This window comes from Elephantulus edwardii, unplaced genomic scaffold, assembly GCF_000299155.1.
Source record: "Elephantulus edwardii isolate Elephantulus edwardi_28Jun2011 unplaced genomic scaffold, EleEdw1.0 scaffold00007, whole genome shotgun sequence".
Classification (NCBI taxonomy): domain Eukaryota; kingdom Metazoa; phylum Chordata; class Mammalia; order Macroscelidea; family Macroscelididae; genus Elephantulus; species Elephantulus edwardii.
In genome coordinates, this window is record NW_006399757.1 from 25,193,452 (window position 1) to 25,219,148 (window position 25,697).

Genomic DNA, 25,697 nt, shown 5'->3' on the forward strand with positions numbered 1-25,697 from the left:
TCTCATAGTTGTTTTGGAGTTGTTTTATAGAGCAATGAAAATGTTCTAAAATAAAGTGGTGATAGTTTCACAACAGAATATTCTAGAAATCAATAAATTGTACACTATAATAACAAATTGTATGCTATGTGAATTATTTCAATAAAGCTGTCATTTAAAGCACAGAGATACACACTGACATATCCCTAAGCACCTATGAGAACAAAATTCTTATCAAGTATTGGTTGGCAAACAATATATACCACATATAGACATGCCAAAAATTTTCCAATACTTATATGAGCTGGCCTGATTAAGACTTACTGAGGTTCTAATGATAGGGAACTATAGTTTATAAACCTGTACAACATAAAAATTAGTTCACAAAAAATACAATACAACTTACACAATCATTCAAAACAAGATTTTTAAAATGTCCCTGAAAATGGGAGAAGAAAGAAAACTGCCCTAGAGAAAATTCAGGGCTAAAATATTAAGTCAGTGATAAAGTTCATACTCTAAAAACACACTGTAATGTAACACACTGTAATGTAAAGTGAAAAACCTCACAGTGGTTGAGTCTCATATTGAGTTTGCTGGGTTTCTGAGGCTGGTAATTATAACAGGATCTTGTTCATCTTTCTCCAGAGGAGTTGCAGGTGGATACAAATTGCTAGACACACACGGCCTTTGGGTTCCCACTGTAACTTGCTATAGACCACAATACCAGAGCTCCCTGCTACAAGGGAGAAGTGACCCTTATGTTGCTTCACGCTTTTAATTGACAACCATGCTTAGAAAAACTTTTTTTAACCGTTATTTGCGGCAGCAATGTGTTAAACTTAAGGACAGCAAAACCAAGCGGAGTTCAGCCTATCATAGGGAAGTAACAAAGATCCTATGAAGTACTACAAAGCTATGTCCCTGCTAGCAAAAGTAAGTATATGAGCATTTTATCATTCAACAATGAACAAGTCAGGATAGAATCTTTACCTTGCAGACACAAATATGAGACTGATCAAGACCTACCCATCTTGGGTTAAGCAAGAAATCAATTAACATGTTTAAATCACCTCTTCCACAGAAAAAAATAAATCATAAAGACTATCTGAAATTGGAAATACTTGGTCATCTGGGCAACTTTTAAACAATACTGGACATATATAAAACATGCTAGAGTTGACAGACATAAGATTTTCCGAGGAGAATGTGGAGGTAATGATGGTATAAATTCAGGAGAGCTGAGCATTAATGCACCCTGATGAGGCATCAAAGAGAACGGGCTTTTCCATAACACAAAAATAAGTATTTCCCTCTGGTGATTGATTGGCTGTTGCCATTGCTGACGTGCTGCCATAAACATCGGCTAAGACTCACCATGATGCCCAGCTCAGCATGACAATTTTTGGATCAGGTGGCAGACAATAGTGAAGGGCTCATTTTCACATAGAATCTGCAAACGCATTTGCTTTTTATCAACTGGATTTGAATTTTGGGAATCACTTTAGTACCTTAGGATCAGAATTATACAACTTTATGCACTCCAAAATCAATGGCTGCTGTTGGAAATGGGTTTGTTGGGGTTCTCCCCTCCCATCATCATTCCTAGCATAAAAGGCTTTTATGAATACTGGAAGTTAGAAGGATTGTCTAGCTTCAATCTGGAAGTAACTCCAAGGCACTATACTGGGCAGAATGAAGCTAAAGGAAGGGAGGCCCAGCCAGCCACCACCTCACTGTACACTTTAGTAAACCTAGATGTCTTTGATCTTTTGGACTTTTTATCTTGAGCATTTTTTTTTAAAGTAAAAAAATAAACTTTAGCTTTAAAGGAGGAGCATCACTGGCAGCAACTCAAACTTCTTCCTGTTTCTTTTCTTCAACATTAACATCTTTTCTTTTTTCCAAAATAAGGAATTGAGTTTTTCCTACAATAGCCAACTTTTAAGATAAATAACTCTAAAGTGCCTACTAAAACCAAAATCCTGAAAAACTTTATAACAAGTAAGCAAAGATTAAAATACTCATGTTTTCCAAAAACACAACTTACTCTGAAGTTGTGAATGGCTGAGATTTCCATTTGTTCCCACCCCCACCCCGAAAACCCCAAAGATGCAGAGCAAACCAACCCAAAGAACAGTGTTTAAAAACCCAAAACAAACAAATCAGTCCTGATAAACAAGATAGTTGTTATTAAGTGCTGTTGAGCCAAGTAAGACTCACAGCAATCTTATGGACAATGGATTTGAACCCTGTTCTATGCTGTGCCATCCTTATTATCTCTGATACACTTGAGCCCATTGTTACAGTCACTGTATCAACAGCTAGCTATTAACATATGTGAAGGAAAAGGTAATACACAATAAGGGAAAGAAAAGTAACTGGAAAGAACATGAGGGTAGAAATCAACAATGGTAACCAGTATTACATACACAATCCTGTAATGACCAGGATTACAAACACTAAGTCACAAGAGTATACACAGATAAATAAGTAAACTGAGCAAGTGTGTCATGGGGTATGGGAGCACACCCACAAGCATAAATGGGCTTGAAAGAGGGTATTTCTACATCTTTACTTGTATATGCTGCATATGTTTGTTGTGATGTGCCACTAAGTCTGAATTGATGCACCCCTGACCTTCCAGTGGGTTTTCAGCGGCAGTAGAGGAGACGGTCCATCCTCCCACAAAAGAACTTCTTACCACTAGGCCACTAGAGCTCCCTAATATAGGTCTGACAGAAGTTACATCTACGTCTGTATTTGTATATGCTGCAATCAGATCAAGGTACATAGCAGGGCAGGCAAGGGGAAAAGCCACCCCAACATCTTGACCACAACCTTGCAACAGTTAGTCGCTTGGGAACCACAATGTGGCACATCTCTTTGGTAGCAGTGACTGACTCTGATCAAGCAGCAGGTGCTGGTGGCACAGTCTACAGGAAGTTGCAACCCTAATTCAAAAGCATCATCTCACCAGCATTTCGAATCCACAGCAGCTCCTGTAATCTCCTTCAGAGCAATTTTAATTTTATCCTACTCAAAACCCATTGGAGGGTCAGCTATGAGTTGATTCTGATAGAATGGGAGAAAAATTTAAAAATGCCAAATTATTTTACAGAAAGAGAGAGAGATCAGACTTACTGGTGTGAGACACTGGTGAAGCCCTGAAGCTATGGCCTTCTTACTCTTCATACTGGAAATTGAACCTGCTCCTTAGAGATAACTTTTCAGTCAAACAACTGACGGGTTTAGCAAGTGACCATTCCCTGAGGAATGTGCTCCTCCAAATCTCCAAACATACAGGACCAAAGAGGCTGTATTTACCAAAAAGTTTGGGGGTCGAGGGGACGGTTGATGGAAATAGGGCCCCCAGGGACAATGTAGAAAGAATACAATTACACTGAGGGGACTGTAACTTATATCATAGGGGGGAAGTATATAATTGTTAAATGAGAAACTAGTCTTCACTGTAAACTTTCACCCAAACTATAATAAAAAACTTTAGTGCCCAAATGCTACTGTAATAAAACTTTATGGCCTAGGACAATTAAAATATATTCTATTTCTGTTTTCTTAATCCGCTGTGGTATCAGGATTGGTGGAAGACTCAACAACTACCTATGTTATGCAGATGACACAACCACTTGCTAAAAGTGAATAAGACCTGAAGCACTTGGTCAAGGTCTGTAGTCTTCAATAAGGACTGAAGCTCAACATCAAGAAAACAAAGATTCTCACCACTGGGCCAACTGGCAGCACATGATAGAGAAGAGAATGAGGTTGTTAACAGTTACAGCTGGCTCAGCTACACAATCAACACTTTTGGCACCAGCAGTCAGAAAAATCAAAAGACGAATTGCACTAGGAACATCTGTTGTCTGAGACCTCTTCTGAGTACTAAAAAGCAGTGACGTCATTCTAGAGACTAAGATGCACCTGATTTAGACCATGCTCTTTGCAATTCCTTGCTATGCATCAGAGATCTGGATAGTGACTAAGGACGACAGAAGAAGAATCAATGCCTTTGAGTTGTGATTCTGGAGAAGTCTTTAACACACCATGCACTGCAAAGAAAACCAGTTCTGTCTTGGAGAGGGATCAACCAGGTTTCTCCTTGGAGGCAAGGATTTTGAAGCTCCTTCTCACACATTTTGGGCACATAGCCAGGAGAGACCAGTCCTTCAAGAAGGACATCATGTTTGGAAGGATGGACAGACAGCACAGGCGAGAAAGACCCTGGATGAGATGGATTGATACAGTAAATGCAGCAATGGTGAACTGTGTCAGAGTCAGTGAGACTAGCTCAGGATAGGGCAGGGTTCAGAGCTATTGTATATAGGGTTGCTAAGAGTCTCAAGCGACCCAACAGCACCTAACAACAACAAACTGAAGGGGTAAGTGAACCATTATTGTAACCATTTAAAAACACAATTGTTATAGAGTTAAGTTTCCAACCAAGAGCCCATTAGTCAATAGTAACCATCACCAAGATTTATGTATTTCTTTTTCATGTCATCACCAAACACCTGATCGAGATGTTATAGAAAAATAAAGAAGTCTTTGTGAATGAAGACATCTAAATAATTACATTTTAAAAACAAACTAAAAACCACACCCACAGCTGATGGGAGAGACAACTCCATGTCATAGTAATCATGCAGGGCAGGACAGAAGATCCCCACAGAGCTGCCAGGACTGCAAATACTGAAGGAGAAAGATGCCTCATTTTCCTCCCAAGGAACAGCTGGTAGATTCAAAAAGCCAAACTTTCAGTTAACAACTCAATGCGTAATCCACACCACTACCAGCATTCCTTAAATAACTTTCACTGATGTGTATCATTGAGCCAGAACCAGAACCAACTCTTAGCTGACATTCCAGCAAGTTTTCAAAGCCAGTTAATCACATGGGTGGAAACTGCCCATCTGTCTCCAAAAGAGCAGCTGATGGATTCAAACCTAGTGCCTTTCAGTTGACAGCACAATGCCTTACCACTAAGCCAAGAGAGTTTCCTAAATAATTCTTAGGAATCAAGAAAAGTAGGTAGAGTCCCTAATAATATGACTGAATGCTGAATTGAGGGTTCTTTCTGTTTTACTCTGAGGCACCCAGAAAGAAAGACTTGGGGATTTATTTCTGGAAAAATTACTGTTGGGTGCTGTCAGGGTAAATCTTTCTCATAGTGACCATGTATATACAAGGAGCAAAGTCCTGACTGATCTCCCACCATCATTGCAGCCACTGCTTCAATCCAACTCACAAGGCCATCTTCCACTCCTTCAATGCCCCTCCAACTTTTCCAAGGACTGATCTCTCCTGGAACCATGCTCAAAGAAAGTGGCACACTCTCTCACCATCCCTGCCTTCAAGGAGCCCTCCGCCTGCAGTTCTGCAGACTTGTTCATTATTCTGGCCACCCAAGGTTTATTCACTCTTCTTCACCAATAGTACACCAGAGGCTTGGTATACTACATGCTGGGCTAAACTCAAGATTAGCAGCTTGAGCCCACCAGCCATTCCTTGAGGGAAAGCTAGAAGTCCACTCCCCTAAAGATTTATAGCCCTGGAGACTTGATGGAGGGTTGTCAAGAGTTGGAATTGACTCAATGGGTTTTGAAAAATTAGCCACTGAAAACAAAAAAAGGCAAAACACAATAAGGAGTTGACTGCTCAAACCTCAAACTCTCTGCAGCTGAGTCAGAACTGCCTCATAGCTCACCCTCTCCAGGGGTGTTTTCGAGGCTGTTAATCACATGGAGGTCATTTGCCCAACTCTCTCCTTGAAGAGCTAGTGGAGTCCAGCTGCCAAGAGGCACCTCCTTTAGGTTGGCAGCACCAGTCCAAAGACAATGCCACCAGAGCTCCCCAAGGGGTGGATCAGAAATTTTAATTCATCAATGGTAATTAATGTTATAAAACAAGTGTGAATGGCCGTATTAAAAAAAAAATCAGTGTGATTTGTCAACTTTCTTTTGTGTGTGTGTCAACATTCATTAAGAAACCATGACACCCTCTGTTCAGCATGAAGAAGGCAGAGTCTGCGCCCAATTACAAATGAGAAACCCACAAGTGAATAAGACAGTTTGTTTAATCACCACTGGACTATGCTTATCATTGCCCTATATCATCTGGTTCCCACTGCTTCTTTTCATTTCCTTCACCTACTCTCCCCACCAACCAAACTGTGCATCCCTGCAACTGCATTCCTGCAATTTTCATCCCTGCCCATCCTCACCCTTCTGCTCCCAACCCTCACCTCCTTGTATCCCCAACATGTTTTTCCCAATTTAAAAAAAAAAAAAAAGAAAAGAAACCATGACACACAAAGGGCACCAGGAGCCAGAATCTATTTCATGGCACTTGTTTTGTTTTTAAGAAAGACAGAAAAAAAGTAAACAGATCCTTTGTGGAACTAACGACATGTGCAAAAGTCCTGAACTTGGGGGGGGGGGAGTTCTTAAACTGAGATAAATGTGTTTAAGAAAGTAAAATACTTCAGTATAGCAGAGCACAGAGCATGAGCATGTTAGCCAAGAGACAAATCCCTTGAAGTGTAATTAATAATGTGCATGCCTGCTATGGGTGAGGCACTTGTGTTTCTCTGAGTTTTCACGGTGACCCAGAAGGAATCATACTGCTAATCCCCTGTTCATAGACAGTAAAGACTCAGAATGCATGGGGAACTTTTGCCCCTAGTCTCACAGCCAGTAAGTCACCCCCAGTCTTTCCACTCCACCATCTAGGGTTTTGCTTCTCTAAATTTAACTGTAGAATATAAAGACTCAGGTTTTGGTTTTTAGTGAAGATAAATTGGGTAAGAATTCAAAGGCACATAAGTAGAGCCCAAATATACTCAATGAAGACTTAAAAAAGATCAGTGCAGGTGTGTTTCCAGGCTAAGATGGCCAGGGTGAGAGAGAAAATGGCATTAGGCTGAGGAGAGCACAGTGGTGTAGTCAGCCACAGTCAATATGGAAGAGGCTACAGATGATCAAAGAGACCACAGCTCACATCCCAATAACGCTCAACAGTAGGTCTGTCTTTTCTGTTATATCACAAATAGCACCAGCAGTCAGTCACTTGATCTTACATCAGCATGTTCTACCTTGTTATGACAGAAATGTCCCTGGAACAAAGGATGATGTATATACCGCATGGAGGTTTCTCTAGGTGCTAAACATCTTCCCGTGATTATAACATCGTCCTTGTTGTTGCCATTGAGTCAGGACTGACTCATACTTGAGCCTCCAAGTTCACAATTGGGCCTACAACTTAACATTTGGACAAATTTATTTGACATTTACATGGCAATTCTACATGATGAAATAAGTAATGTTCCACCAACAAACATTCATTATCAAAGAATATGTTGTATAATTACTTTTTCAGGTATGATTGTGTTAAGGATCTTGTAGGGAAATGAACTTCGACTACCAATGTGGGCCTAAATGTAATCAGACTCTGTCGAGGCGTCTAAGAGACAGCAGGTGGCTCCCCCATTCTTCTGAGGATGAAGGAAGGAGTCATGAGGCAAAGCATAATGACAGCTTCTAGAAGTGGGAGAGGGCAACACAACCATGTGACCCCACAGCCTCCAGAAAGAACCCTGCCTCAGCCCAATGAAGCTAATTCCCCTTAATCTGACCTCCGTAACTTTAAGAATGACTGTTTCAAACTGCCAAGTTTCCAGTATTTTATTATAGCAGCTATACAAATGAATAAATCTATGCTTTTATTGAGCTCTGGTGGCTTGGTGGTAAGGAGCTGTACTGTCAATCCAAAGATACATGGTTTGAATCCAGCAGCTGTTGCACAGGAGAAAGATGGGTAATCTCAACCCATGAAGTTTATCACCTCTAGAAACTTAATTGCTTTATTTTTAAAGTCAATCACTTCTGAATTGTCTAAAAATCATGTTGGGGGTAGCAAAAAAAGAACATAGATGAAATAAGACTATACCGTTAATTATTTAAAGCTGGGTACAGTTTGAATTTATGTGTGTATGTTTGAAAATTTTCAAAACATGGCAATTTTTTTAAGTGATCTTTAAATTCCCAGGGAAGGTAGTATCAGTTTCTGTCAACCCCTTCACTTGAGGCTGTCAATGTTATGTGCCATCAAGTGAAAACAAACTTGTAGCTCTCCCTTCAGCTGTTTTCAGAGCTTATAAATCTAATGGGAGATTACATATCTTTCTCCCAGGGAGCAGCTGGTGGATTTGAACAGCCTGACTTTGGCTTGACGGCTCAACTCCTTACCAATAGGTTACCAGAGCTCCCTGGCACTGAAATGAGATGAGCCAGTTTTTCTCCAACACTGGCACAAGTTACTATCCAATTTACCACCAGATGAGTTACTGGTTGGTGTTTAAGGGACTAAATAGTCACCGTCATTGAGTTGGTTCCATAGTCGACCCTCCAGCAGGCTTCCAGAGACTGTATATCACACAAGAAGAGACTGTTTACCATTCTCCCTTAGAGCTGCTAGCGGATCTGAAGCACCAGGGAGGCATCACCTTTGGGTTAGCAGGGCAACTCCCTAGGGACTACTCCATCAAAGCTCCCTATTTAAGTGGCACTTGTTACTTTAAAACATTGCCTCATTAAACCTGGCCTCAGTGTGTAGAAGAGGCACACAAGAGCAGAGCAAATGCGGCCCGATGGCCAGTCTTTCATTGTTTTTGTTCAGACATCCCTCTAGGTCATATAGCCCTGGTGTACAAGTTGCTGTACAGTGGTAACTTGTGGTTGGTGTGAGGCTGAACACTAACACTGATGTGTCAAATGTGTTAATGGTCGATTACCCAATGTGGACAGAGAGTGGGATGGAGCTCCCCAATTAAAACAAGCTTGGAAAGAGGAGTGGCATCCACTGCCATAATAGCTTGCCTCCAGAAACCCTATGAACCTGGAGAGAGAATGAGAGACACCCAAGCATTGAGGACTCTCCTTCACAGGGTCGCTATGAGTCGCCTGCACTAGACGGCACTTAACAACAACAACATCTCATTTCTCTAGGACAGAAGATCAGAATTAAACAATGCACAAAAATCTTTCATTAAGTTATTCTACTACATTTGGCTGATAGCATACAGGAACATTTGAAAGCAACTCTGCAAAATTTCAAAGGAAAATATCCAAGAAGTGGTTTTGGCCTCTGAAAGGCACAGCTAGCCTTGTCCTACCCTTACAGGGTACACATTCCGAGAGCCACAGTACACAAGCTTCCTCACAGTTCTCACCTCTGTGCACAGCCGATCACTGAGATTCAGGATGACCTGGCCTCAAAAGATAAGACACACGTATCATAAAAGCACATCCTCCAAGCTAGTTCTGAAAAGATACAAAAATATGACCAAGGATCATCTAAGAAGTCTTCATATATCACCACACCAGATCCTGTATCCATTCCCAGTGATTTTCTCTTTGAAAAAATCACTAATTCCTAACAGTTTTGAAGGTTATTTGCTTTTGATTATCTATTGAAAACATAAGCCTGTGGCTTCTTCAGAAGAAAACAACCATTCCTGAGATATGCTGGTAGGTACTCAAGGGCTACTCAACTATTTCTCCAATGCAAGTCTTGAAGGAACACAGGGCAGTGTTATTTTTTTTCCCCCAAGTTACTTTGGAGGTTTTACCAAGGTATCTTGATCTTAGGGTTTTCCTAACACAATCAAATTTTGACAAAAGGAAAGATCATATAACTTAGACAACTCTTCTATAACATGATAAATGCCCTCTTACATGCTATTGTGAAAATGCATATTTAAAATGACATGCACATTATCACAACTAGGCAAACTACATTCACAGAGGGATCAAGATGAAGCAGGAATGCAATGGTTACACTGACTTTATAATGAGTGTGCGCTGGTTTTCAAACTGTTCTCCAATGCTTGAGTTATTTTACAATTGTAAAGGGAGGGCTGTGAATAACCTGAAAGAAAAGAAATATCTAAAGGTCCAAACATTCTATCTCACATGAGAACAACTTCCAAAGCCACTTCTGTGCCTGGTCCATCCCAGAGTACCTATCCAAACACTCTAAAGCCAGCCACACGCTTCACTGCAGAAAGACTATGTGTGAAATGAGGCAGCTGGAAGGAACAGCGAAGGTATCCAAGATGTTATCCAAACACTGGTTTTTAACCCATGTTGAGAAGAACCAGTGCCCATTGAGTTGATTCTGACTCTTAGCAACCTTATACATGTCAGAATAGAAATGTGCTCCAAAGGGCTTTCAATGGCTGCTATTTCAGAAGCAGATTAACAGTTCTTCGACATCATCTATAGATGAACTCAAAGCTCTAGCATCTTAATTGACTGTTGAGCATGCTTGCTGCACTACTCAGGACCAAGACCACTTGGAGACAGAGATCAAATGATTTTATAGTGGATCAACAGTCATTTTCATGCTGAAACTAACAAAAAACTGGAGCTTATATTTTGGACCGATTTTTTAACATTTAACCCTACAGTGATTCTCAACTTAGAAATCTTCAACATTTTAGATGGTTTTAGAAACCTGTGGGCTTCCTAGGGTTGTCTCTTTGATTAAAGAGCAGGGACTTAACTAATACCTAACAGAGAGGGATCAGAGTTACCATATATCCTGAAATGTGCAGGGCAGTCCCATATAATAAAGACACACCCATATCCTGCATAGTTTTGAGGATTCTGTACATTCACATGCATGTAAAGCCCATTTACGTGACACTGTATCTCAGCAGCAACTAACAATCCAGTATTTATTATTTTTAATACTGTATCTTTCAAAACTGCAACTACCACATAAATCAAGAAAGATTTTATCTTGAACGGTTAATCACAGCCATGGATCATAATAACAGAGCAACACAACTCTGAGCTACCCACATATCAAAACTATGAACAATGAAACAATGTATATAAATGATTGTATAAAGTGAATGACTGTATAAAAGCACAATGAAGGAAACAATGTATAAAAATGACAGCATCCAAACCAATAAACAATTTAAAAAAAAAAAAACAAAACCCAAAACTGTATTAGTGTTTGTTCCCTGGGGATTAGTATGGATATATGCAAGCACTTGAAGACTTCTTGGGAGGAGGGAAGGAAAAGGTTTTGTTTATTTTTATTGTTAAAAATATACACAGAAAAACTTGGGCAAAAATTCAATTTATTAATGTACAAGTCCGTTACTTGCTTTCAAATTTTGGCTCTCCTGAGTTGCTCCACCCTCACTGACATAAACTCAAAGTCCCTTAAACTACCTAGCCTTTAAGTTGCTGTTGTCAATTTTATCCCATATAAATAGCTGTTAAAAAGAGAACAATGTTCAAAGCAGACATTCTTTACTGATAGAAAGCATTTGATTATTTGATTATAACTTGGCACTTGTCACCAACAAACCACATCATAAAAACAGAGGGCTACTTTCATCCAACTTTTCTCCCCTCAGTTGTGATTTGAGCGAAAACATCCATTCAACCATTCATATCCATTTTGTTTTATGCCATTGATTACAACATCCATAATATGCAACTTCCTGCTTCCTCCCTATGATTCTCACCTCCACTAATCTTTCTAACCTATCGCCTTCTGAGTTTTATCTCTAAGCAAATGCTGCCTTTTTGTTCAGCCAACACTTATGAGCACCTCTCTTTTTATCTGAAAGATAGCAGGATATAGGAAAACATGACAGTGGCATTTATAGTAAGCTTCTAGAAAAGACAACAGAAAAGTGGATGTTTTTTCATCCTTACATGGGAAGAGACTCTGAGTATTAGAATAGACATAATGTCTGACAAAGTATGCCATTCAGCAATGCAAAAAACACTAAATAAGAGTTCGAAAATGTTCTTAGTACTGGGGCAAGGCCATAGTATTTCTGGTTGCTCTTGCTGCCGCTAAAATAAAAACTTAAAAAAAAAAAATTTAAAAGAACCCTGACACACTCCCTTTAGTTTACTTGTTCTAAGCCTCCCACCACGGCTGGTCCGAGTGCAGTGGAGGCCACAACTAATTGATCACAGTCAGTTACAGATTTCTAAGCCTCCCACCTGAGGACATTACCCATCTCCATGTTAATCCTGAATATTCTGCCCATTCACATCAGAAGTAAGAAGCAATAAGAACAGTGAAGGTTTCTCTGTATGTTTGAATTTAAAATTATCTTTACTATCTGAATTTACATATCTATCCATCTGAATCTCTCAACTGTTTTGATATCATTTTAAAGCTAGCTAAAGTCTTAATTTTGCTTTTATTGAACAAAGTTAGCCAACAGGTGGGGAAACTATTAAGAAAGAAAAGAAGCTTTAAATCAAATTATTTATGGGCAGTTACTCTAGTTCTTAGAAAACAGATTTAACTTGCCTCCTTTAAATTTAGAAAGAATGAAAAAGTACATCCAAAGAAATTAAGTTAACTTTAGTTTCAGGTTCTAGATCCAGATAAGACGAAATCAACGTTTCCCCTATCTCTCACCAGAATGCATGGAGCAACTTTTTCAGATTGAAAAGTGTCAGCAGGTGGATGGTGGCATATGGAGCACAGTCAAATCTGAGTGCTAAATCCCTCTGTAAGGAGTCCTGCTGCTGACTCAAAGGTAGCTCCTATCAACAGTTCAAGGTTGTAAATCACCAATGACTCCACGGGGACAAGATGAGGAATCACCTTTTGCACAATTCACAGCCCCCAAAAGCACTCTGGAGGGTCAACTATAAGTCAGTTCTGACTTCACAGCAATGACTAAGCAAATTCTTACCTTCAGTGACGCCTTGTCTGGCTCACATTAGCACAAATCCAAGGGATGACTGACAGTAAAGACAGGGAGACTTCAGAGAAGTTGTCAGTTCTGGGTTGAAGTGAAAGGAGCAGGGATACACTGAAGCAGATGAAAATTTCTCTCCAATTAGACAAGCTAATCCCTTTCCTCCTTAAACTCCTTCCTGCCCATTCTCCTACTACTTAGCCCTAGATGTACGTGCAGTTGTGGGAAGTTTACAACTAATTCAGGAAACTAAAGATTCAAGGAAGCAGAAAACACTGAGCAGCTCATGGGAAATCTCAAGAAACCGACATGTGTTTTTAAAAAGGAAAACAGAACTGACCAAGCATTTCTTTTATGCCCTGGATACAAACTATATCGTGAGGAAGAAAAATAATCGATAAGGACAAGTTCCTCTTTATAGATACACTGATACTGATCAAGAAATGGCAGGATTAGAATTCTCTAACTATAACCACAAAATAATTAATTTAAGCAATGAACAATGCATTTCACATAACAAAGAGAACAGACATTATGTACCTCCTGAGGTATCAAAAAAGATTACCATAACCATGTATTATGGTTTCTCTCGAAACAAATGAAAAAAATTAATTAGAACCTAAAAAGTAAGTCTCCTAAAAGTTACAGAACCATATTAAATGGCCATACTTCAGCAAAAGAAGAATGCAAAACATTCTACAAAACAGAACAAATGACCTGAATTCAACAAACACCTAAACAAAAGCAGAGAAAAGGAAACTACTGATTTAAAAGCTTGAAGCCAATTTTTGTTTAAAGAGATCTTGTTGGATCATAAGTCAAACATGTGGCTAGCTTTACTGTTTTTTCTCTAGTAAATTTAAATAAATTTACTTGAACACTCAATTATTAATCCACCAGCTGCTCTGAGGTAGAAGGGATTATCTTCTCCCATGTAATTTACTGCCTCTAGAAAACCTGCTGGAGGGTCAGCTATGAATCCATCCTGATTCATCAGCACATAACAACAACATGAATAAATGGAAAACAAAATACTGGAATGTAAAATTTGGAAACAAAGAAAAATGACTAGTAGTATGAAAATAATACACACCTATTGAAATGAGGGTGGAGAACAAATGATAGAACTGTGTACAATCAATGACTTCTTCATTGCAAACAGCTTTTTATAAAATCAAATAGCAACTTACACACATGGACCTTACCTGATAGGACGCAGAATGACTACATCTATGGAAAGAATTGTTGCAGGAACCCAGTATCAGTGGTAAAAACAGGGCCAGGGCTTATTGTGGAACAGACCAATTATGCATGTGCAAAATCAAATTGAAGAGAGAGAGAGAAAGTCATTGAGAATGAAAATAAAACCTTAAGACTATTCCACTTGAATTTAAAAACAAACAAACAAAGAAAAAAACCCACCAGGTTTGAGACTGAAGACCAGGTGAGTTGTGGGATGACATCAAGAATATCATTGATGAGTGGCAAGCTCTGGTGGCCTACTGGCAAGAAGCTGCAACTGCAGTCTCAGAGATGCACGGTTCGAATCCACCAGATGCTCTGCTGGAGAAGGAGGTACAATCTCCTCCTGTACCAGTCAGAACTGATTTGACGGTACACACAAAAAAATAATGAAATAAAATAATTTTTTTTTTAAAAAAAGAATATCATTGATAAAGAAAGCAAAAGGTCACTACAAAGACAGGGAGAAAGAACAGAACAAAATGGGTGTCAGAAGAGACTCTGAAAATTGCACTACAACACAGAGAGGCAAAAGAGGGGAATGCTGAAGTAAAAGACATGAACAGAAGATTTCAAAGGGCACCTAAAGAACATGTATACAAAGCAAAATATTATAACAAAATGTGCCAAGAACAGAGTTAGAAAACCATAAAGGAAGAACTCGCTCAGGAGTTTTCAAGCTAATAAAATCCTGAGTAACAAATTCAAGTCTCGAATTGCAATACTAACATTTTCTAGGGATTCAATCTTTTTTTCATTGTTGCACACCCTCCCCACAACACACCTCTTGTTCCAGATTGTGGTCATACACATAATGCCTAATCACATATTCCTTCTGGACAGTTCCCTTCATCTCATCTCACGCAGCATTTATTATTCACTCTTTTCCTGTTCTCTCCCCCCTTCCCCATGTCTGTCCTATTTTATAACAAGTGTTATAGAGTATTTGTACTTTTGCGACTAAGATATTTAACTCAGCCTATGTTCTCAAGGTTCTCCTAAGCTTTCTAATGTTTTATGAGCTCACTGTTTTTCAATACTGTGTAATATCCCATTTTATGAATATACCATATTTTTTTATCAGTTCATTTGTTGATGGGAACTTCAGTTACATCCATTTCTTTGCTATTGTGAACAATGCGGCAATAAACATGGATGTGTATGTATCTGGGTGGCAGCTCTGATTTCTTTAGGGTATATTCCCAATAGTTCAACTGCTACATCAAATCACATTTTTATTCCCAACTTTTTGTGAGTGCTTTCCATAGTGGCTGTACCATTTTATATCCCTACCAACAAAGAATAAGGGTTCCAATCTCTCTACAACCCCACCAGCATTGTTTACTGTTCTGTTAAATTTTGCTATTATTACCGGGATTAGATGATATCTCATAGCTGTTTTGATTTACATCTCACTGAGAGCTAAGGGTTTTGAACATTTCTTCATGTGTTTGTCATTTGAATGTCTTCTTTGGTGACATGTCTATTTATATCCTGTGCCCATTTTCTTTACCCTTTTCTTGTTGAGGTATTTATGGATGAAGTCTTGAATGATGTAGGAAGCATCCATAGAACACAGAAGAAATACAGAGTCATCACACCAAAAAGAAATGGTTGACAATGAACCATTTCCAATAATAAAAAATGAGCAAGAAACAATGGAAGGGAGAAGTTGAACTGAAGGTATTGGCAAAAAGGACCCAGGAGCTGGCAGAATACCAGCTGACAAGATTCAACAAACAGATTCAGCCCTGTAGGTGCTCACTGGCAAGAAATCTGGAAGACAGTAACCAGTCAACTGACTAAAGAAGGTCAGTATTTGTTCTTTCTCCCCCCCTCCAAAAAAAAAAAAAAAAAGATGAAACAGAATTTGGAAATTATCAAACAATATTACTAATATCACATGCAAGTAAAAATTTGAAGATTATTTTAAAATGGCTAGAATAACACATCAACAAAGAACAGCCAGAAATTCAAGCTAGATTCAGAAAGGGCCATGAAATGAGGGCCATCACTGCTGATGTCAGACAGGTCTTGGCTGAAAACAGAGGATACGAGAGAGACGCTTACTAGTGTTTCATTAACTATGCAAAGTTATTAGACTGTGTGGATCATAAAAAAATATGGGTTAACATTAAAAAGACTTGGAATCCCGTAACAATTTATTGTGTTCATATAAAAGCTATGCACAGACCAAGAAGTAACTGTCCAAAAAGAAGAAAAGAGTGCCTGGTTTAAAAATCAGGAAAGCCCGGAATGAGGGTTGTAGAGTGGAGTATACTGGGGTGGGGGTGGGGATGTGCGGGGGGATTGTGTACCAATGAAGGAGTTTTTCTTTTGCTTTTCAAGGAGAAGAGTGAACTGAGGGTAGGGGTAGAGTGGGCGGGGAGAAAAGTGCAACAATGAATGAAGTCCAAAATCTCTGTAGATGTTCACTGAAATTAATAATAATAAAAATAAATCAGTAAAGCAAAACAACTATGAGATATCATCTCACCCCAATAAAAAGAGCAAAATTTAACAGAACAGCCAACAACGAATGCGGGAGAGGTTGTGAAGAAACTGAAACCCTTATTCACTGTTGGGGGGAGTGTAAAATGGTGCAGCCACTCTGGAAGACAATATGGCGCTTTCTCAAAAAAATTGCAAATAGAAACACCATTTGACCCAGCAATTCCATTACTGGGAATATTCTGTTGTTGTTGTTGTTATGTGCCATCGAGTCGCCTGCGACTCATAGCGACCCTATGTACAACAGCCCTAAACTCCGCTCTGTCCTGTGCCAATCGCACTGTCTCTGACACTCCCATCCCAATTATCCCAGTCACTGAATCAATCCAACTCATAGAGGGCCTTCCTCTCCTGTGCCGTCCCTCCACCCTCCCAAGCATGATGTCCCTCTCTAAGGACCGGTCTCTCCTCACTACATGTCCAAAGTAAGTTAGACGGAGCCTCAGAATCCTTGCCTCCAAGGAGCCACCCGGTTTAGCCCTCTCTAGGACAAATCTATTTGTTTTCCTAGCAGTCCATGGTATTCTCAATACTCTTCTCCAGCACCACAGCTCAAAGGCATTAGTTCTCCTTCTATCCTCCTTGGTCATTGTCCAACTCTCTGATGCATAACAGGTGATTGCGAAGACCATGGCCTGTATCAGACGCACCTTAGTCTCCAGAGAGACACCACTGCTCTTCAGCACTTTGGAGAGGTCCCTAACAGCAGGCTTTCCCATGGCAATGCGCCTTTTAATTTCCTGGCTGCTGGTGCCAAGACTGTTGACTATGGAGCCAAGCCCCAAAGAAACCGTAACTGCCACCCAAGCAGATATATGCACACCCATGTTTATCGTGACTTTGTTCACAAAAGCAAGGAGTTGGAAACAACCTACATGCCCATCAACAAACGAATGGATAGAGAGGTTGTGGTATATTCATCCAATGGAATACTACACTGCACTGAAAAACAAGGAACTAATGAAATATACAAAATGAATGACCCTGGAGGACATACTGTTCATCAAAGGCTGTCCCTTAACCTAATACTGCTGTTACAATTCACCAAATGTTGTTCCTTAGTCTAATCCTGATTGTCACTATTTACCAAATGTCCCTTAGTCTAATCTTGACTTACTTACTGTTCACTTTATAGGCCTGTCTATTTTTGGCGGAAAGTTGAGGCCAAGGGAAGGGAATGAAAGATGGGAGGAGTTTGTTCCATGACTGAAAGGTGAGGAAGGGCAGTGTGTGAGAGGTTCAATTTTATGTTTTTATGTTTGTTTGTTTGTTTTTGCTACACATTTTCACCCACACTATCCAGGACCTCCTAACATGATACCTTTTATAAAGGTCTACAATGCCAGCCTGGTATCGTCTAGTTCTTCTGGTGTTACAATGCTGGAGGTGAGGTTTGAAAGGGTCCTTAGCTTTCTGAACAACTGTATCTACAACTTTGCTTTGTGTCCCTCTTATCTGTTCTGGCCAGAGTAGACACCTTAGATGGCTGCTTGCAAATCCTTAACATCTCAATCACTACACATCAAAGTAGGAGGAACATTATGAAAAGGAAAAAAGTAGGATGGACAACATTGTAGACTATGTCAATACGAATTGATCTTGATGGCTTCCAAGTCTATGGACCCGCAGCGCCACCAAAAAACAAAACAAAATAAATCCTATCTAATAATATCATCTAGCACTATCATTAATAAAGGGTACGCTGGTGGCCTAATGTTAAAAAGCTACGCTGCCATCCTCAAGGAACCAAGTTCAAATATAATAGCTACTCTGTGGGAGAAAGAAGGGCCATCTCCTCGTGTGTGATTTACTGCCTCAGGAAACCACTGGAGGGTCAGCTATGGGTCGGTTCTGACTCAATGGTATATCATTAATATGCTAAGTAAGGAAAATCTTGCTGAAGATTAATCAAAACAGCTGGAGCAGCATATCAATGATGATTGCCCAAAAACTTGAGCTGCATTCCGAAGCAGCTCTGGAACTCAAGATATCACTGTTGATGTCAGATGGATACTGGCTATAACTTGACAATACTAGAAAGATGTTAACTGACTATGCAAAGGCTTTCAATGTATGTTTAATAAATTATAGTCAACATTAAGAAGAATGGAAATTCTGAAATACTTAATCTTGTTAATGAAGAACCTGGGATACTGCATGAAGTTGGCTCAGCAAGAGGAGATATTGGTAATAACAGTTGAGAAATCAAAAAGGTGCTACACGAGGAAAATATTAAAGACCTAACCAAAGTTCTAAAGACAAAGATTATCAGTCTAAAGACTAAATTTGCTCAGATTCAAGTGCTAGTATTTTCAATTGCTTTTTATGCATCTTAAAGTTGAACAAGGAATAAAGACCACCAGAGAACTTTTTTTTTAACTGTGGTGTTTGTCAAAGCATACTGAATATAACAGAACCATGGACTGCCAAAAAAACAAACAAATCTATGTGGAAGAAAGTTCAACTAGTAGGGAGTGTTGGTGGCTTAGTGATAAGGAATTGCACTGCTAATGCAAAGTTACAAGTTGCACATCCACCAGCTGCTCCGTAGGAGAAAGATGGGCAATCTCCTCCCAAGCGATATCCCGCCTCTGAAACCCACAGGAGGGTCAACTATGGATCAGTGCTAACTCCAAAGTGCACAGTAACAACCATCAGAGTGATCCTTAGAGGTAAGAATGGTGAAAGTTGGTCTCAATTACTTTAGACAGAAGTAGCTGAAGCATCATGCTGGGAAAGCATCTATCATGCAATGAGAGGAAGACTTTTAAGGAGATGGAACAAAGTAGTCACTATTACACTGAGTGTGAGTGTTAACAGAGATCAGGAGGATGATGTAACATAAGTCTCTGAATCACAGCGAACTGGACAGCATCTAACAACAATATGGTATTGTTCACAGCCTTGAATACCCTACAACGTCATCTGCATACATGTTGCTCATGCTGTGTTTGCTGTTGTGCTCGCTGTTGTAACTGAGCCAAACACAACTCACAGTAACCCTCTCTATGAATAACAGACCGGAACCCTACCCTACTCTGATGAGCCATATCTCTGATGTGCGTGAGCCCACTGAGAATCCCCATGTTAGTCCATCTTCTTGAGGGTCTCTCTTTAACAACACAAATCATTGAGAACTTCAATCGCCATGTATGATGACGTTGTCTATGGGTCCACAGAGGATTTTTGTTATCTTGATGTAGAGATGTAATTCATATTGAAGGTTACAATCATTGTCCTCTAGAGCAAGCATTTCAGATCCTCTTCACTTTCAGCAAGCAAAGTTGTGTCATTTCCATAACATAGGTGGTGAGTGAGTCATCCTGATGCCACACTCTTCTTCATAAAATCCAGCTTCACAAATTACTTGCTCAGCATACAAACTGACAAGGTATGGAGAAAGGATACAGCTAATCTGCATATATGAGGCTGAAATAAATCACAACAGACTTGATAACTGGTTTGGTTCTTCTTTGGTGATCCTGTAAGAGTTGCTATTAATCTTATATAAATTTCTGCTCTTACAATCTCGATGTGTGAAAGATGTAATTTCCCCCCTTTATGTCTGCACTGCCTCATCACACAAGAATCTTACTGTTGTTGCTAGATGTCACTGAGCACTCACAGTAACCTATGAGCATCAAGGATTCATAGCAGCTCACAGAACGACCAATCTGAACCTTACCCTGTCCTGTTCCATCCTCATGATCTGATAAGCTCTAGCCCACTTTGACAGCCACCTCAGTTCACCTTGTTATAGGTCGTCTTCTCCTTCTCTGACTCTCAACCTTTCCCACCTGAAGTTGTCAGCAGTTTCATTTAACCTGGATCCATAACCAACACCCATGGTGTCGGCAGTCAAGAAATTAAAGGCATGCTGGATTGTGAAAATCTGCTGTAAAGGATTTCTCCAAAGTGCTAAAGAACAAGGATCTCATTTTAAAGGGTAAAGTGCACCTGGTCTAAACCATGCTATTTTTAACTGCTTCATCTACACCTGAAAGTCAGAAAATAAATAAGGAAGACCCAAGAAGTCTCTTATACAGTAGTATTACATAATAAACAACTCATTGTATTTTTAGAGGCAGTAATCTTATGGGGAGGAGAATGCCCATCTTTCTCCGCAGAGCAGTTGGTGTATTCTAACTACATACTGTTGTGTTAGTGGCACAATTCTTTACCACTAAGACACCAGAGCTCCCTATAGGATAAATCATTTCAACCACTGTCCGTATCACTGGTTTTTCAGAGGCAGACAGAACAACTGGCTTTAGAGTGACAATGTAAACAACTAAGTCTGTAGCTCTGATTGTTTTCCCTGAAAGAATCATAAGAGCCTCTGCAGAACATCATTCCTCTGCTCACCTGAGCCCGGAGCGGAGTCCATCCTGCCCTTGATAAGCACTCTCTTCTTTGTAACTCACTGCTGTCAAGCTGATTCTGACTCATAGCAATCTCTATCAGCTTTCTAAGGACCTAAACCTTAAGTGAGGAAAATGTCCATCCTTCTCCTCCAGAGTCACTGATGGACTTGGGCCACTGCAGACCCAATATTTCGGTCAGCAAAGAACCAGATAAAGCCTATGCCAGTGGCATTGTTTGACGAGTCTGGCATTTGGGTTTGGTCGTTCTTGGCTTTTCCCTTTTCCTAAATATGTAATGGATCTTATCTTTAAATTAAAAAAATTAACCCTTCTGAATATTTTTGGACAACCTATTAAGAATTTTTATTATTTTCACTGGACAGTAATAGTAAAGTATGAACTTAGGACAAACACCAGAGTCTTTCCTAAAGCCTTCTTTAATACACAAAGACTTTTATTAAATTCAGGAAATCAATGACTGTAACTAAGGCTCATTTAATATGGTGAGCACAAAAAGTACTTAAAAGGTGCTCTGATTTCATCACTTCCTCCTTCCCTCAAGAATTGTAATGTGCTATCAAGTCAAATACAACTCACAGCAACTCTCAAAGTAACAGATCTGAACCCTGTGCTATCCAGTGCCATCCTCATCACCTCCAACACACTTGAGACCATTGCTGCAGTCACTGTAACAATCCACTTGTGGGTTTTTCTTTCCTTCACTGACCCTCCACCTTTCCAAACAGCAGGTCCTTTCCAAGGAGCAGCCCCTCCTAATAACATGTCCAAAGTATTTGAGATGAAGCTTCACCATTCTTGCCTCTAAGGAGCATTCTGACTGTACTTTCTCCAAGACATATTCGTCTGTTCTTTTGGCAGTCCTTGGAATATTCACTACTCTTCTCCAATACCACAACTCAAAGGTATGGATTCATCCTTATTCATTGTCCAGCTCTCAAATGCAAAGTGTCTGCTGAAGACACGATGGCTTGAATAGGTACACTTTAGTGTTTAAAGTGACATCATTATTCATCAGGATTTTAGAAAGGAACCTGATAGCCAGCTTTCCCAATACTGTATGTCTCCTGATCTGGTACGAAGGGTGCTGATTGTGGTACCAAGTAAGATGAAATAGCTGACAATTTCAACACTGATAAGTCCATCAGTATACCACAACTCCCTGGGCCTGTCTATTGTTTAGCTAGAAGTTGAGTTCTAGGAGTGATTTTTAGTTCCAGGACAGGAGAGAGAAGGTTTAAGGATCTCAGAGAGTGGTGGACCCATCTAAATATCAGAAAGCCTGTTTTGCGGTTGTTTGTTTGTTTTCTGGTGGTTTTTTTTTATTTTATTTTTATTGTATTATTTTTTACATGTACCGTCAAATCAGATCTGACTGGTACAGGAGGAGATTGCCCCCTCCTTCTCCAGCAGAGCATCTGGTGGATTTGAACCGCATACCTCTGGGATTGCAGTGCAGCATCTTGCCACTAGGCCACCAAAGCTCCCTGCGGTTGTTTTTTAATTATGAGTTTTGTTCCACATTTTTCTCCCACTCTGACAGGGGCCTTCTACTATGAATCCTTTCAGAATCGTCAAGTTATTAACTAGGCACCATCTAGTTCTTCTGGTCTCAGAGTTATGGGTACTAAAATTCACATGGTCCCATTATTAGTTTTTTTAATTAATATTCTTTGATATACTTTTTTGTATGCTGAATAAAATTCAGGTATTTCACTGAAGGAATATTTTACTGAAACCGCAATCTGATGAGCTGACACAGTGATTGCAGCAATGGGCTTGAGTGTGTCGGAGATCGTGAGGACGGCACAGGATAGGACAAGGTTCAGGTCTGTTGTAGGGTCACTGTGAGTTGTACTGGACTTGACGGCCACTAACAACAACAATTTCAAAGTTTTCAGACTAGTTTTCTTGATACAAAGGAAGTGATTTGGCGGAACACCTATCCCCAAAGCTTTAAGAAAATAAATTTAAGACAGGCAAATGTATGGAGTTCAATATTTTTATCATTTATGTGCCCTGAAAGTATTCATATATTCAGCAGAATCAACTCTGTCCTGCCAAAGATTAAACTATATGACACTGTCATGAAAATGAATGCTGTGTGAAATAATGAGCATAAATGGTTTGTGACCAACCAAGTAACTTGGAGAATCGGCACTGAGATCAAGTCTCCTGAACTAATCTTGAAAGAAACATTTTAACCACGTTTTACATTCAGATGGGGTGTTTAGTGACTCATTACTGCAGAAGACCATAGCTAGTTATTCTCAATTTTATAAGTACGTAAAAGCTGCTATTGTATGATCTCTTATATGAAATACCTACAAAAGGCAATGTTACAGGGAGCTCTGGTTGCAAAAAGATGCACTGCCATTCCAAAGGTGCACAGTTCAAATCCAGCAGATGCTCCGCAGGAGAAGGAGGGGCAATCTCCTCCTGTACCAGTCGGATATGACTAGATGGTACACAACAAGAACAAAGGAGGGGAAGGCAATCCTACAGAAATCAAAGTTTATGAATCGTTATCTGGAACAAGAGAGAAGGGGAAAAGTTACTGCTTAGGAGGTCCTGAGGGTCCATTAGTGGTGATGGAAAAACTCAGAAATGGACGATGGTAATGGTAAGATGACCATAAATTATGTCACTGAAGTGTACAGAGGAAAATGGCTTACATATAAAAAAATGTTAAAACCACAATAAAAAAAAAGTGATATAACAAAACAAAAAATTCGTTCCATTTTCCTGGCTCGTCCCCAGTGTAAAGTTTAAGAATTTTCAGGTTCTATTATCTGCAGGAGTTAACAGACATTTTCATATGTATTCAACCACAGGGATTCTCACGTTCTAACCATGACATCATTGCTGTGTCAGCTTTGGAAACTGCTGACACAGGCTACTGAATTGTGAGAAATCGTTTTTGTTTATACAGGCAATATGATGTCATTGTCTGGGCAACAAAAGCAGAACAACAATTTTAAATAAAGCTAGTTAACAAACATTTGAGTGAGCACTTCATATTTAAATATAAACAGAAGTAGACAGAAAGATTTCAAGTCAACAAGATCCCTTCAGGTAGGGCAAAATGAAAGCATGAAGATTAACCAGTTACTCAAGAACTTGTTTCAACTTTTAAATATAAAAAGCTGGCTTTAAAAATCTATTATTTCAGTGCTAAACTTCTCCACTAAGACACAGATCATAAGACACAGTTTTATGCTTGCGTCTAACCAGGAGCTGGGGAAAAGAGAAAAATCTGGAAAAACCAAGAGCAGCAAGCTGAAATACTGAGATCTTCACTTTAAATGCAGAAATTCTTACCTCCCACTGTAGGTGAGGTGGAATATTTCGTATCTGAAGCTTCCGAATCCTGCAGAAGAATCAAAAATGTTTAATCTTTAATTGGTGGTCTAAAGCAAAACACATTAATACTCATTATGTAAGTTTAGAAACTATTTTATAGATAACATTTTATTAAATACAAACATACATACATCTATTGGGGGGGGTGAGAGAGAGAGAGAGCGCGTGTGCACGAGCGAGCGAGTGTGCGCAAATGAGCTCAAGAAGGAAAAAACCAAAGGCATGCATTTGGTGACAGGCTGCTCTGGTGGCCTAGTGGTAAGAAGCTGTGCTGCAATCCACAAGGTATGCAGTTCGAATCCACCAGCTGCTCCATGGGAGAAAGATGAGCAATTTCCTCCCATGTGATTAACTGCCTTGGAAAACCTACTGGAAGGTCACTTATGGGTCAGTTCCAACTCAATGGCCCACAACAATTACAGTAAGACACATTTCTTGTTGGCATCTAGAATAAAATCAGCAAGTTGTGCCACTTATCAAAAGCCTTCCTGTCTCTGGTACAAATCTTCTAATAGTTCCTTGGGAGAAAGATGGGCAGTATCCCCCCAACAGATTTACAGCCTTGGAAACTTGCTGGAGGGCCATTATGAGTCCAAGCTGACTGGATGGTACTTGAGCTTGGAAATTTTTTTCTGCTGTTGATCTCAAAAGAGGAAAGCAAATACTACAAATACTGCCTATCTCATACATATTACTTTCATGAGAGAGTGAAAACTAACACATACAGTGGGGATCAAAAACAATAACCAAGGAGATGGTGCAGAAAATTTTCCATTTTATTTTGTTTTTGGAAGGGGGAATCAAATACCACTCAGTCTCAGAATATACATTATGAAATGCTAAAAAGGAGATTTAATTAAAAATAACTCATGGCAGGGGAGGTGGGGGGGGGTCACAAGAAAATAAGTTATATTCTAATAGCTGTTAAAGCCAGGAGCAGCTATCTTTCTGCTTTTCTGACAGTTTGATATTTTCTATGAAAGGTTTGGGAAAAATTTTTTTACTAGATTGCAAAATTTCTATATATTGTTTCAGTGAGCAAAAAAGTTGTTCATATTGTGTAAACATTACCTTGGGCCAAAAAGGAGAGAATAATAATTTGCTGCACATATGAAAGCAGTGATCTGTTTTAATCAAGCATCTGATACAGAAAGAATTAACAGTGCAGTGGAAAACTATGTATTTATTCTGGTTAGCCTCATTTTTTCCTTGTGTATGTAATACTGGAACATTTTCCCCAAAGCACATACATGCACAGAGTTCAGGTAATTAGCAGTGATTGCTCACATTACAAAAACAAACACCCTCTTCACAGAAAAAGTCCCAAGAAACTTTTTAACTAGGATGCTATCTTTTCTGTAGTCAAAGTGATCCACTAGTAATGTTTTCCCAAGGACTTTGCACACCCTCTGCAAAACATACACCTAGCACCCACTTTCTTATTAAGATTTCTCCAG

The 25,697-nt window shown here is 39.5% G+C and overlaps 1 protein-coding gene across 2 annotated transcripts in view; it reads right to left on the bottom strand.

Annotated features, from left to right (window-relative positions):
- The window catches only part of IGF2BP3 (insulin-like growth factor 2 mRNA binding protein 3), a 189,452-nt gene that overhangs the window by 78,814 nt on the left and 84,941 nt on the right, over window positions 1-25,697 (bottom strand). For both annotated transcript variants that reach the window (XM_006880296.1, XM_006880297.1), the window contains exon 3: window positions 24,199-24,247. In XM_006880296.1, the coding sequence (XP_006880358.1) occupies window positions 24,199-24,247 (49 nt within the window). The remainder of the gene's footprint in view (window positions 1-24,198; window positions 24,248-25,697) is intronic.